Genomic DNA, 14,165 nt, shown 5'->3' with positions numbered 1-14,165 from the left:
CTCCACGGTGTGCCAGGAACTCCCCTGGGTGCTAAGGAGTCAGAGAAAAGACTCAGGTGCTATCTGTCGGAGACTCAGCAGAGAGACCAACCAGTGAGTCACTACAACAGGATAAATTCAGCAAGTCGGAAGTGGGAAGATGGGAGTCGGGTGGAGAGGGATGTCACCCCAGAGGACACCACATAAGCTGGTCTGGAAGGATGAGGAGCAGGTCCCAGGCTGCAGAGAGCGGAAAGGGCATAGCAGGGAAAGAGAAGGGCATGAGCCAGGCCCAGAGGCCAGCCCTGCAGTGTGTTGGATGCGGCCGGCCGTGGCAGCAGGCACATGGCAGCAGGCACATGGCAGCAAATGCACGGCGGGTGGATATGAGTGGCCACGAGGCTTCCTCAGCTGCCCTCTCCCTGCCCTGGTTCTCATCAGCAGGCAGAGATGGTGGGAGACCAGGCAGTGGGTCAGCCCGGCCCTGCTCCCACTGGCCTCCAGGTTGCCCCTCTTCACAAGCAAATAGCAAATGTGCTGACGGCCCCTCCCAAGACTCCTTCATCCTCTCACAGGCCCCACAGAGATCTGGGCCTGGTGCAGAGCCCAAAGTGGGCCTCTTGGTAGAATCTGAAAACCCTGGAGGCGGCTTGGCCACCTTCTCTTTCACATGCACTGAGCCATTCCCCAGAAACAGCAAAGGACTGGGAGTGTTCCAGGCTCAGGAATGGGAGGGAGAAGATGCAGAGCGGGAATGAGGTGGAGGTGGGGGAAAAGGAAAAAGCACAGCAGCAGCAAGCGGTGTGATTCTTGAGGACCTCGCTGATGGAATCATTCATTCATTCATTCATTCATTCATTCCTTCCTTCCTTCAACAGTACTTGATGGGGACATTCCATGAGTTAGGCACCCAAGGTATCAGAATGAGAAGAGCAGTGTGTGTCCTCGGGGAGCCCACAGTCCCTGATGGAGACAGACAAGGAAATAAGTGTTAGAATACAAAGCATGACACTGAGGAGAGTGGGGGCACAGAGGACAGCACCACCCCACCCCAGGAGCATCGGGAAGAGATTTGGACTGAGATGAAATTTGAAAGACAATTAAAGCCATCAAAGGGGCTGGAGTGTAGAGAACATTCCAGGCAGAGCAGAATGTGGGGCTGCCCACACCCTGTTAGTCCCAGGAGGAAGCTGCCTCACTGTATGGTCACTTTCAGGAGAGGGATGGCCCCTGGGCCAGGTGGGCCCGGTGTGGGCCCGAGTGGGTGCAGTGGGGGACCATTTGGTCCAAGTTTCCCATTTAGGGAAGTTGTCGTATTTAGACTTTCTACATTATCTCCAGTTGAGATCTGGATTCTTCAAGTACAAGTTGTTAAGCATAAACCATTGGAATATAACACCATTTGTGTGAGCTTGTTTGGCACTTTTTTTTTTTTTAACCTACAAGAAGCCTAAAAATAATGAAAATGGCCCAGTTCTGTCTCATTCTTGGCAAACAGACAGTATTGGTTCTAGATAAGAAAAGCGAGGCTTAGAGAAGTCTCCCAATGCCAGCACTTACTCCTCCCACGCTCACCTCCCTGACCCTGTGAGCCTCAGCCATCAAGGCCCGCTGCCCACTGTGCTCGAAGTCCTAGAACGTTCGATGGAAACCTCTGCCCCAACCCCCCCGGCTCCTCAAGTCACCACAGACTGCAGCCTGAACCCTCTTTCCACGTCACACCCTCCATAGCCAGGCCTGCTCCTTCCCTGCCAGAGGCCACCGGTCCCTCTGTGACCAGAGCTGGCTGCTCAGCCACAGATGCAAACAAGCCCTGCGGACAGCATCTCCACTGCCTGGGTCCTTCTTCTTGTTTGTCTTTGGGTATTGCCGAGAAAGACCCCACGAGAGGGGCCTGTCAACAGGACCACATCCACGGCTCCTGCTGGGAGCCCCACACACACACACACACACTCCTCTTTATAAAAGACCGTCTCCTTTGTGAAGTGCCGTGGACAAACCTGCTATACCTTCAGGCTCTCTGAGACTGCTGCAGGACTCACCTGCTCCTCAGTGGTATCGGGGCAAGTGTGGTCAGGGTAAGGTGGGACAGGGGTCAAGAGTAACATGACCCCGGAAGCCTAATCAATTGTTCTGTCCCCTGTTGGGGAAAAGACTAGCCTTTTCGATGAAGTGAAGGAGCCACTCTCCAGGCAGTAGCAAGTCAGGTTTGGAGCCTCTAAAACTGAGGGTGGAACTCTGGGCTGTGGGTCTTCCCCAAGGTCACGGCAACCTCAGGACCCTCAGACTTTCCCAGATGCCTTCTGCCTATTCCCCAAACTGTTTCTAGTGATAGCCCAGAGCCTTTCTCTCCCTGGGTCAGTGTTCTCTGCTCAGTGTTCTCATACCCCAAGCCCTTGCTCCCCAGGTACAAGACTCATCCTGCCATGGTCTCCCCAACTGTACCCTTTCCTTAGAAAGATCTAGAGTGGGAGAACAGGAAGGCAAGACGTACCTTGATTTTACCTGACCTGAGCTTGAAATGACCCATTCCCTTGGGAAAGTCTCCACCCACCAGCAATGTCCCCAACCCTCCCCAACCTGTGCGGCCCCAGCTCTGCCAGACACACCATGTGACAATCACGCCCCACCCCCGTAACAGCGCAGGGCTTCAGCCCCAAGAAAAACCAGGCTTTGCAGGGAAGTGGTATTTATTGAGAACCATCTGCCTGAAAACCCGATGCACGTGTGTGCACGCGTGTGTGTTTGGGGCAGCGTGGTCCGTGGTCAGCCGTGCAGTCAGATGGCCTTGGCCAGCCCCACGCGGTTGTTGGCTCTGTCAAAGACGCTGAAATACTCCCGGATGAAAACATCCCCCAGGATCCACTGCTCGGAGCTGTCGTCGCCCTGGAAGCCACTGGTGCAGAAGCCCTGTTCCTGGGAGAGGCAAGACTGAGATGGAGCCGGTTCTAACCCCAGGCGCTGTGCCTACAGGTAGGCCTTCCCCTAACCCGCCCCACCCCCAATTGCTCTCTCCTCTAGCATTTCCTTTCATCCTTGAAATCACCTTCCAAGGTAGACAAACAAGCATCAGAGTCTTCTCACTCAACAGATGAAGAAATTGATGTTAAAAAAATATAGTCACTTAATCCAAGATCACCTGGTGAGGACCCGTCACCCCATTTCTCACTTGTCCTCTCCAGCCCCCCGCCTTCCAGTCTCATTACCTGCCGCCCTGATGACCGGCCAGAACAGGCTTGGGGGCCGAAGGCCTTGCTAGTTTGGGGTGCTTAGGTTTAGGTCAAAGCTGAGGCCAGCAGATCAGTGGGGATGAGAGTTGGGTCCCCACAAAGCTCAGGCCATCTAAGAAAATTCCAGGCAGTGCTCAAGCTCCCTGGGCTTAGCAGCTAGAGCAGTGTGTGGAGGTTCCCACGGGGGGCTGAGGTCCTGCCTACCCTGTCCCCCTCAAGCTACTGGACTCTATCCTTCCCATCTGCCCCATTTCTCCTAGAACGAGCCTGTAGCAGCCACAAACAAGGGCCAAGGCCAACAGGGCCCGACTCAGAGGAAACAGTTGGTTTAAACATACATCCTGCGGGCTCCACCTAGGACCTGCTGCTTACCACCCACTTCGGTGACTTGCCAGCAGGGAGAAGGAGGGGGCTGGGCGAGCCAGGCTCCCTGGCTTGAGACTCATACCTGGCTAGTGTAGGCGGAGGGGGGCAGTGGGTACTTCTTGCCGTTGATCTCAAAGACCACCGTGGGCATGCTGCTCAGGCTCCCGCAGTTGATGTCAAACTAACAAGCGAATAAATAAAACAAAACAGAAACAGACTCACAGACTCAGAGAATAAACTGACAGCTGCCCGATGGAGAGAGGTCGGGGGTTGGGTGGAAAAGAGGAAGGGAATTGAGAGGCACCAACTTCCAGGTATAAAATAAAGGCCTGGCCTCACCATGCCAAACTGGTCCTGTGTGGCTCCAATGGCCTTCTGGATGTTGAGGATGTCGCTGCTGGGCCCGACCAGCATGGAGGTGCCCGTGTCCAGGATGGCCTGACAGCCACCATCACAGGCCACGACCACACCATCAACGGTGACACTGCAGAGGCAGAAAGGACGGCCTTACAGCACATCCAGTATCTAGCCCTTCCTCCCTGGGCCCCTCCTAGCCTCTCTGACAGGGTCCTCAGACAGAGAAGGAAGCCCCAAAACCCAGACCGTTTCCCTTGGACCCCTTCTCGTAGTCCCCACTACTTCCCAAGCTCAGAGAAAAGACTAACACCATTTTCTCCCAGTTCAGTGGCTAAATGAAGCCTGCCCCACCTTCTATGGAACAGAAACTGCAATAAAACAGCAGTCACGTGCATTAGGGGCGGGATGAATACTGTACTAGTTGCCTGAAGATCTGGTTTCACGTTTTCTCCCTGCCATTTACTTGCTACACGTCTTAGGCAAGTTGCTCAACCTTCATGCCCTCAGCCTTCTCATCCACAAAATGGGTACAGTAACAACCCCTTTCTTGACTTCCTCAAGGGATGGTCATGTGGTTCAAACTCGATGGTAGTAAATTATAAAATGAGGAGAATAATGGCACCCACCTCTTAGGGTTTTAGTGAGGACTAAACGAGAGTCATATTATCACCCAGCATAACAGCCAGTAGGTAGCAAGTTCTCCATAAACTCAGCTCATCTTATTAGTAAACAACAGGTTGAAGGTGCAACATTCTCACTGTCAAAGTCCCTGGCCATTCAGACTCTGATGTGACAGTCTGAAGCACTACCGGGCTGCAGTCCTTCTCAGAGCCTCGTGGGCTGACACCAGGGTCCTCAATGTCCCCACGGCTGGCATCAGCCTCTCTGGGGGGGCCCACAGCTGCTGACCACCTACCTGTCCACAGTGAACTGCCAGTACTCCTGTACAGTCACGGGGATCCAATGCAGGGAACCTGTGTAATAGGACGAGTCGATGGCCCCCAGCGTGAGCATGCTTCCTTGGCCGTTCCTGAAAACAAGGGCAGGATTGCTGTGGCACCCCAACACCCTGGCTGCCGCTCTGAGCTCGGTAGCCCCCCAGGTTGAGGCAACACTGGCTGCTGTGTGAGGGGGGTCAGGAGGCCACCTGCCGTGCAGGTCACATGACTACCGGGACATCCTTGGGTATTCCAGCTGTTGCCTTGGGTCCCTGCCTCCTGCCACCCAAGGCTTTCTGCCTCCAGCCCTTTGGCCTCGAGTAGGAGAGGGTGTCCTCAGCAAGGTCCCTCCCACCACCGGGCTCTAGCACATGCTGTCGCCGTTGCCTAACTTGCCCTGTCCCTCTGTCTCCCCTCGATAGCTCCCACTCATGCCTCAGCAAAGCTTCCCCTGCCTCCTCCACACACACACACCTCGGGTAGGCTGGGCTTCCCTGCTATTATTAAGCCTGTAACACACGCAGCTCTCTCCTGCAGTCAGTGCCCTTTCCACGCACAATCGCAATCATGTGTGTCATTGTGTGTTGTCTGTTTCCCCTGCTAAGGAGTGAACTCCCACTTTGTCTTGTTTGCTGACCTACCCCCATCTCCTGCCACAGCCCCTGCACATAGTAAGGGCCCACAGACATCTATTGAGTGAATGAATGAATCAATCAATCAATCGATTGATTGATCAATTTACCCCTTACCTAGGTTCCCCTGACCTCAGCCATCCAGCCCCATCTCCTACGTGTGGTCCCCTTCTCCCGTCCTGTCTCTGCCCCTGTGTCCCACTGACTTGCACATCAGAGGGACAGGCGGGGAGAACAGGGACCCCTGAACTGCAGTCAGAAGCCCTGGGCTCCGAGCGTGTCTCAGCCACCAGCTCCCAGGGTGATCGTCTCTCCCGGCCTCAGTTTCCCACATTGTAAAAGGAGAAGGTAGGACTCAGTTGGAGACTGCTCTAAAAGTGTATAAATCTCATTGACATCAGCAAATCATTCCTGAGGCCTGCCACTTCGGGAAAAGGGTAAAAAACCCCTATGCAGCGATGGGATCAGGCTTCAATTTCTAAATGCCAGAAATGAAAGTCAAATTTCAGCCCAGTAGACTCTGGCAACATTGATGGCTATGTTGGGGAACGTTGGACATGAGGGCGAATGTGACTGGAAACAAGGAGACGGTTGGCCTGGATACCCTGGAGTTTCAATGTCCCGAAGGAGTGGACCCTATCCTCAGCTGACGGTCCTTGCCAGGCCGTGGAAGTCTGGCCCTGGCTGGGTGCAGCTCCTACCTGCTCATGTAAACCGAGAACAGGTCTTGGGCCACCAGGTGCTGTTTCATCATGTTGTCAAACACGGGCACGGAGTACTCGGAGGCAAGAGATGGGTAGGCCAGCCCCAGGATGCCGTCGAACTGGGAGTAGGTGAAGACGGTCCCAGGCTCCCGGGTGCTCAGGCCCACCGTCTGGTGGGAGTCCACAATATTGGAGATCTGCAAGAGAAGCCGTGTGTCCTCCACCAGGGCCCTTTTGGCCAGAGGAGGAAGGTCCGGGTCACCCTGTGCGGGGCCGCCCTCCCTCGGCCAGGCAGCAGTTACGTGAGCTTAACCAGGAAAGCCCTCCTTTCCCAGCTCTGTGCCATGGTTTGGAGGGAATTGGCTCTATGGGTAGGGGAGAAGAGAGAAAGAGGTCACCGTGGAGGGTATGGACAGCAGAGCTCATGGCGCAGGAGCTGGGGGACGAGCCAAAGGCGAGGGAGGGAGGAGGGCTGCTCCAGGGCCCTCTGCCAGCCTGCAGCCCTCCCGTTGGCTGCCCGTGGGGCATTTCTCAGGGAAAGCTATGGATGGACAGGAAGAACACATGCATTTTCCATCTAAAGGACCCAGAGGTGTGTCCTTGCATCCTTTGCCTCTAGAAGCCCTCCTGTACTGACCATGCGACCAGGGACAAGTGTCTCTCTGAGCCTCAGTCTCCTAATCTGTTTAATGGAATAATAACACCTGCACCTCAGGGCAATGCTTAGGCGAAACACTAATGCTGAACATTTATCCAGCACTAACTAAATGTCATTGGTCATTGAACATTTATTGGCACTCTGCCAAGGAGATGCCAACTCCAAAATAGCCTGTTAATATGTTCACATCTCAGGAAAGCCCACACGTTCACCAGCTTAGTGTGAACCACCAGTGTCTCACTGGGCCTCCTGCTGCCACTCTGTCCCCAGTGACCCACCCTCCATACAGGCAGCCAAAGCGATCTTTAACAATGGACATCCTGTCATGTCACCCCTCCAGAGGCTCCCGATGGCAGTCAGGATGGAACAGGCCTCTGTCCTAGAGTCCCCTGTACTCTGGTCCTGTTTCTTACACCTCCTCTCACGACTCTGGCGCCTAAACTCATTCCTCTCCACCCACACCGATCTTCTTTCTCTCCTTCAGAGGCCCCAACTTGCCCTCACTTCCGCGGCTAAGCAGGCCTGGCCCCTGGGCTCTCGCTCCCAGCCCCCGCCCATGGTGGGTGAGTGAAGACAGCCAGAGGTACCCCAGTCTAGGCCAACAGGCAAGGGCGAGATCCCCAGTGAAGATGGATGTTTTTCCTGGGAACCCAAAAGAGCAGAAAAGAAAGCAAATGGCCCCAAGCAGCACAGGATGTGAGACACCTGGGCAAGGGACTTAGCCTTCCAGAGGCCTGTCTGCTGGGCCACCTCCGCCGGTGGCTCTGGGGCCTCTGCTGTCTGCTGCTGACTCTCGGGCAGCCTGAGCTGGGCGGGCACCTGCTCAGCCAAGGGAAGAGGCTGAGGGGAGGGCTGTCAGCAGAGATAGGCTGTGTCCTTTTAGGCTCAAAGCCAAAAAGACGTTAGCCAGACCCAAGAAAGAACACCAGGAAGATGAAGGTGATAAATACCAAGGGCTGTTCCTGCATTTTTCATCTTGGATGGTGGATAAAAGGAAAGGAAGAAGCCGGCATGCACCGGGCGCTCACTTTGCACTACATTAGGGACTTCAGGAGCCAAACAGGTGAGAGACTGGGGACCTCTTGTCCAGAGGGCACAGACGTTCTCTGGCTTGAAAGGACACGCTGCTCTAGGACTTACAAAGAGTGAGCTCCAGCCAAAAGCAGTGCTCATGGGGTGGGAGACGCGGGTCTGACACGCAACTCCCACACTCACCAGCTGTGTGACTTCAGGCAAGGTATCGATTCATCTGAGCCTCAGTTCCCTCATCTGAACAAATGGGGATGATATTCTAATACCTTCCTCAACAGGCTTTTGGAAGAACTGGATTTAAAATGAGATCACATATGTGACACTGAAGAGTTCAATGCTAGCACCGTCTCAGGATTCTGAACTAACCACGGCAAGGACAAATGAAAGAAACGATTGGGAAGGTGGAAACTGAATTTGAGGAAGCCTCTGAAGACTGACATGGGCAGGAGAGGAGGGAGAGACGACCCACAGCTGCTGACGGCTAAAATACTTCCCAGGTTCCTTACCCACCAGGTCCCCTAGAGGGGGGACCCCAGCGCCCTTCTGCACCGGCAGGACTGCAGCCTCCCAGAGCCAGGGTGTCTGAGCAGGAAAGCAGCTGGTGGGGAGGGAAAGGGGAGCGCCGGCTGGCCCAAAGCCCAACTCACAGTAACGGTGTCGGTGCCCAGGATGCCCTCCATGCTGCCTGTGCCGTACTGGATGCTCAGGGGCTCGTTCAGGTTCCGGAAGGTGGAGGACTTGGATGGGTTGAAGCGGTGGTGGTTTTCTGGAACACAGACCCAGGGTGAGTGGGGCCCGTCAGCTCTTCTCACCACTCAACAGTGCCAGCCAGAGCTGACACCCTCACCAGGCCTTGTAAGAACATGGCCTAAATACTAACCATTCTCTCAACTGAAAATAAGAACCAGTTCTCTCTTGAGCCCACAGAGTTTAATAAAGAAAATTATTCTTTGCTGCTTGACCCACCTCTCTGACCCCCGTGCTATCTGTGAGCTTCAAAATAAATAAATAAATAAATAAAAAGGAAGGCACGAAGGAAGGAAGAGAGAGAGAGAGAGAGAGAGAGAGAGAGAGAGAGAGAGAGAGAGAGAGAGAGAGAAAGAAAGAAAGAAAGAAAGAAAGAAAGAAAGAAAGAAAGAAAGAAAGAAAGAAAGAAAGAAAGAAAGAAAGAAACCATCCCTGTGGTTTCCTAGGACATTTCACTTTTATCAGCTTTGTAATCTTAGGCCAGTCTCTTTTTTTCTCTGAACTTGGTTTCCTCATCTGGTAAACGGGGATGGAAAAAAACACCAGCCTCCCAGGATTATTGGGAAATACATTGTAACATATATTAAATGTTTTCTCATCATTAGTAATAGGTCCTGTCCCTTTATTCACCCAGCACCTTCTGGCATGTCATAGCCCCATTCTATAGAAAGGAAAACTGAGGACCCAGGAGCGTAAGCTTGCCCTGGCTCCTGATAGAGACACAACAAAAACCCAAACTTCCCTCATTTCCAGCTGGTGTTCTATACATTAGACCCAGAACTGGCACACCTTCCCAGTCTGTGACCATGTGGAAGGGTTGAGCAAGGAGATGAGCACAACTGGGGGGGTGGGAATGTCCGAGGAAGCTCTCCTGCAACCTCACGTTTCATCCGGGCCATCCTGACCACTGCCGGCAGAGTGGCCCTGGGCCTGGCTGTGGCGGGGTGGGTGGGGAAGGGAGTCACTCACGGCAGGCATCGCTCTTGCAGTAGACAGAAGGCACCCAGAGGTCCGAGGAGCCCGTGTCGAACACCACAGTGAACTCCTGGGGTGGGGTCCCGATGTGGATCTTCCCAAAGTACTGACACTGAGGACAGATGGCACAGGGTCAGGGACATGCAGGACAGTGTGTGGGTGAGAGTTGATGCTGGGCGTGGAGCCTGTTCAGTTTCGTGGGGCCCGTGCTTTCTGCCCAGAGACCTGGCAGGTCGGAGGCCCACTGGGAAGGATTCTCCATACTGGGTGCCCGCCCCTGGCCACGCCTGGTCTGCCCCTCCCACGAGGGGCAGCCCCTGCCGGAATCAACCCTAGGAGCAGACATTAGACCAAAGCATAAGCCCTGCCTGGTGGGGAGATTGGGCCACCCTGCCAGGGGCAGGCACAGAGAGGTGGGCACCGGCTAGGTACAGGCCCCAAATCCCAACCAAGCTGGCCCTGCCACACCTCCTCGCCAACTCTGCCCATGTGTCAGAAGTAGGGCTTGGGGGCCGGGGAGGGGGGTGAAGATGACCTCGATAAGGAAACAAGAGCACAGAAGAGAAAAAAGCCTGGTTGTGTTTACTGCCAAGAGTGACAGACGAGAGAGACGGGCTCCAGAAAGGAAGAGGGCACAAGGGACCTTCCTTCCTGCCATGTCCTGGGCAGCCGCAGTATCCACACACAGCCCCACCCCTGTCCAGCCCAGAATGAGACATGGGTTCCCTGGGCCAGGACAGGCAGGTGTGAGGTTGCATCTGGGAGCAGACGATGTGCCCACAAGGGGTGTTTTCTACAGGAAGGTCGTCTGAGCTCAGACCCTTCCAGCGGTGACATTTAGAGCCTTGAAGGCAGGACCACAGGTACTGTGGGGCTGACTAAGTGGCAGGGAGCTGGTCTCCACACCCCACAGGGCTGTGTGATTCCTGAAAGAGGGGAAAGAGGTGGCGGCTTGGGGGCGGTAGGGGGCATCCGTCACACCCTGTGTGAGCGTCATTACTGGAAGGCTGGCAGAGCCACTCACGTCCAGGTAGTTGAACAGGGGCTCTCTGGCCACCTCCCCGAAGTTGGAGAACCTCCTGCTCTTGGCATAGGGGTGTGACTTCAGGAAGTCCTCCAGGAGCCCTTGCTCCTTCAGGGCCTTTCTCATCGACTTGCCTTTGTGCAGCGGGATCCTGAGGAAATGGGGAAGAGTTCATGAGGAGAGTGGGCATCTCCCCAGGGCTGCCAGCCTCTGAGACGTGTCCAGACGCCCTGGGCTCTGTAAACCACCCCTTTACATTTTTATCACAACCCAAAGTAAAAACATGTTTTACACCAGCTCGTAAGTCCATGCCTACCCTTACTAAATGCAACGCACTCTGATATTTTTAACTTCTCTTTTTTTAATGCTGGTGGAGACTCAACAGATGTATTTTATAACCCACGAATGAGTTTTGCAACTCTGAGGTTTCATTCAGCCTCCAAAATCTTGCTGTGCACCTACTATGTGCCAGACACTCTGTGGAGCACAGGGGACCCGACAGTGAACAGGGTACCGTCTCTACCCTCCAGAACACACTGTCCGGAGAGGAAAACTTACTTTGTCCCCCACACGAATAAATGCTGTGACAACACTCCCACCCTTTGTGACCCCTCCTTTCTTCAGCTCTCTGGGGAGCCTAAGGTGGGTGGAAACTCTTCAAAGGCTTTCAGCACAGAGCAAGGTCCCCTTGGACATCTTGACAGAGTTCAGGTGTTGGATGACAAAGGCAGATTAACAAGAAGAGACTCAAGAGGGGAAAAAGAAGATGTGGTATGTATACACAATGGAATACTACTCTGCCATAAGAAAAGATGAAATAGTGCCATTTGCAACAACGTGGATGGATCTTGAGATTATTATGCTGAGCGAAATAAGTCAGACAGATAACGTCGAGAACCATATGATTTCACTGATATGTGGTATATAAAACTGAAAACAACAAAGGAACAGACAAACAAATGAAGAAACAAAAACTCATAGGCACCGACAATAGTTTAGTGGTTACCAGAGGGTAAGGGGGGAGGGGGGTGGTAGATGAGGGTAAAAGGGATCAAATTATGGAAGATGGAAGAACTGACTCTGGGTGGTGAACACACAATGGGATTTACAGATGATGTAATACAGAATTGTACACCTGAAATGTATGTAACTTTACTAACAATTGTCACCCCAATAAACTTTAATGAAAGAAAGAAACAAACAAAGAAACAAAGAAAAAAGAAAGAATGATAGAGAGAATATTTGTAAACGTAGTATAAAATGTATCAGGGAATTTAACTAAATTTGTAAAAAGGGCTCATCATTTATGGAAGTTTAATCTAAAAACCCTATGAATGCATGTACATTTCATGACTAAATACGTTATACCAGTAATTTTAAATTCATCAACAAAAAGCAGAAGCTGGTCGGTGGCACTCGGTGGCTCCCAAAGCCCTCTGAGCTTCAGCCCCCTCCTCTGCACACTGGGTTACCTCCTTCCTTTCCAGCCAGTCTCCCTGCCCCGCCTTTGACCCCCAAGTGGCTTAACCTCTCTGGCCCTTAGTCTCCTCTCCTGGGGGTTGAAGGAATGGACATGATGATTCCCAGTGTCCTTTCCAGCCCCAAGAGTCAGGTGGTCCTTCTGTGTGGGGCCAACTTAAGGACAACAGGAAACTACAGATGTGAAAGTACTTTGAAAGTAATAAAATGGCAGCAGTTTTAAGACCCATAAAGAGGACGTTTTCTCTTGTGTCATTCATGTCCCAAGTGGATCCCATATGGAACAGCCTTGTGTGTGAATTATGGTCTGTGCTCTGGTGCCCCCCACCCACAGCCCTCGTGTGTGACTTCAGCCAGGAACTGACTTACAAATGAAAGGTTCTCGAGACATTGCTCAGCCGTTGTCTCTGATGGTAGAAGAGGACTTAAGCCCTAAAGGAAGGAGGTTGGGCAGAGCTCCTGGGGCCAAGCCCACAGCTGCCCTTTCCTGTGTCCTCACATCCAGGCCCCCAGCGCTTCCCGCTTGCTCCACTCTGGTTCCCAACTGACTCTGGGTCTCCTGGCTGAATGCTTGGCGACTCCCACCATAGTAGCTGTGGCTCTGCTGAGCTGTCCTATCCCAGCACAAAGCCCCAGAGAGCTTCCCTCAAAGGGAGCTCAAACCTGGCAACCAGAAGTAGTGTGATGTCCTGGCAACATGCAAGTCCATTTGGGACCAAGTTCTAGCTTCTCTATTACTGACCATGTGGCTTTGGGCAGCTCAGTGACCCTCTCTAAACAACACTTTCCTCAGAGGTAAAATGCAAATAATATCTCCCTAGCCCACAAGGACTAATGACAGCATAGGTAAGACCTAGTTAAGGGTCTGGCCTCTGGTGGCAGGCAGCTCAATAAATGTCAGATGTTATTTTGGGAGGAGAAACTGGTACCTTCATCCACAAATGCCTTGGTAGAACATAGACCTTCATTTTGTTTGACAAATGCATACACGGCTCTTACAAGGGGCCAGGCACTGTTTGAAGCATTTTACAACTACCTGTATTAACTCATCTGCTCCTCCTGACAATCCTCTGAGATGGATGCTTCTGTCATCCTAATGTGACAACAAAATGAGGAAACTAGGCACAGAGAGTTAAGTCCGTGATGGAGCTGGAGATCAAATCACAGGCAGCTTGGCTCCAGAAGCCATATCCTTAATCTCCCAGGCTGCCCCCACAGCCTGAAATGTAGGGGCACACGTAGAGGAAAAGGTCCCTGAATGCAATGGCAAGACTGACGGGGGCAATTATCCCAGGAACCTGCCGCATTTCCTCTTAAGACTCCCCACGGGAATGATGGCTGGCAGACCAGGGAGAGACCAGCCCAGAAGGATGCATGAGATGCCCTTCCCCTCCCCTGAAGCTTGACACCTTACCTGACAATCCCACTGCACTGGGCCAAAGTGAAGACAGCAAGTAACGCCACGAGAGACCTCATCCTGGATGGTGAGCTGGCCACTGCTTGAGCCAGTGCCGATTCCCACAGCCTTTATAGAAGGAGCGAGGTTCCCTCTGGCTGCAAGCCCAGGCTGCAGAGATAGCCCCTGACCTCAGACCACTTTTCAAACACATTAAGATAGCACCCGGACTCCCCAACACCCTCCTGATAAGGGCCACGCGTTCCACCAGTGCAGGGACTTCAAAGGTGAAGTGTACATATACCGAGAAATGTCACACAGGCCTCCCTGATCTGATTTTCCCTTCTAAACATTTCTTAAACTAACACAGGTGGCCACCAGCAGAAACCTATCTCATGTTCCACCTTATGGCCTGCAAAGAGGTCTGTTTCCAACGGACCCCTCTCCTGCCCTCGCTGCCTCCCCTCCCTGGGCCTGACTTCACGGGAGTCGGCAGGCTGCCCTGTCCAGGAATCTCCCAGCCCAGTTCCCCAGGGGCACTCAGTCTACTCCCAAAGTGGCATCTGAGGCAGCGTGTTCAGTCTGTCACCTGGTCCTAAGACCCTCTGCTGTGGCCCTTGGTTCATGTTAGGAGGGTGTTGGGAAGGT

General features: G+C 53.2%; 1 protein-coding gene across 1 annotated transcript; it reads right to left on the bottom strand.

The window, feature by feature from the left end:
* Positions 1 to 2,651: 2,651 nt before the first annotated feature.
* On the bottom strand, positions 2,652 to 13,661 carry LOC109446802 (chymosin). The gene is made up of 9 exons (XM_019730566.3): positions 13,536 to 13,661; positions 10,643 to 10,793; positions 9,613 to 9,730; positions 8,544 to 8,662; positions 6,204 to 6,403; positions 4,849 to 4,962; positions 3,915 to 4,059; positions 3,658 to 3,756; positions 2,652 to 2,895 (listed from the first exon to the last, which is right to left on the bottom strand). Exons 1-9 carry the CDS (start codon positions 13,595 to 13,597, stop codon positions 2,758 to 2,760), a joined length of 1,146 nt encoding a protein of 381 aa, XP_019586125.2. The 5' UTR covers positions 13,598 to 13,661; the 3' UTR covers positions 2,652 to 2,757.
* Between the last annotated feature and the right edge of the window lie 504 nt (positions 13,662 to 14,165).

The sequence above is a fragment of the Rhinolophus sinicus genome, chromosome 7 (genome assembly GCF_057876585.1).
Source record: "Rhinolophus sinicus isolate RSI-liver-muscle chromosome 7, RSI-T2T, whole genome shotgun sequence".
Lineage (NCBI taxonomy): Eukaryota > Metazoa > Chordata > Mammalia > Chiroptera > Rhinolophidae > Rhinolophus > Rhinolophus sinicus.
Note: the sequence above shows the minus strand (reverse complement) of the source record. Positions and strands in the feature narration are given on the sequence as shown.

What these genes read in the sequence shown, in the direction of transcription:
- LOC109446802 (XM_019730566.3), bottom strand. Translation starts at nt 13,597, where the DNA reads ATGAGGTCTCTCGTGGCGTTACTTGCTGTCTTCACTTTGGCCCAGTGC. An exon ending in TGGGCACCGACACCGTTACT is followed by an intron (nt 6,404 to 8,543) that starts GTGAGTTGGGCT and finishes CTTCTCTTGCAG; the next exon opens with ATCTCCAATATTGTGGACTC. An exon ending in CCTCCGCCTACACTAGCCAG is followed by an intron (nt 2,896 to 3,657) that starts GTATGAGTCTCA and finishes TGCCTCTCCCAG; the next exon opens with GAACAGGGCTTCTGCACCAG.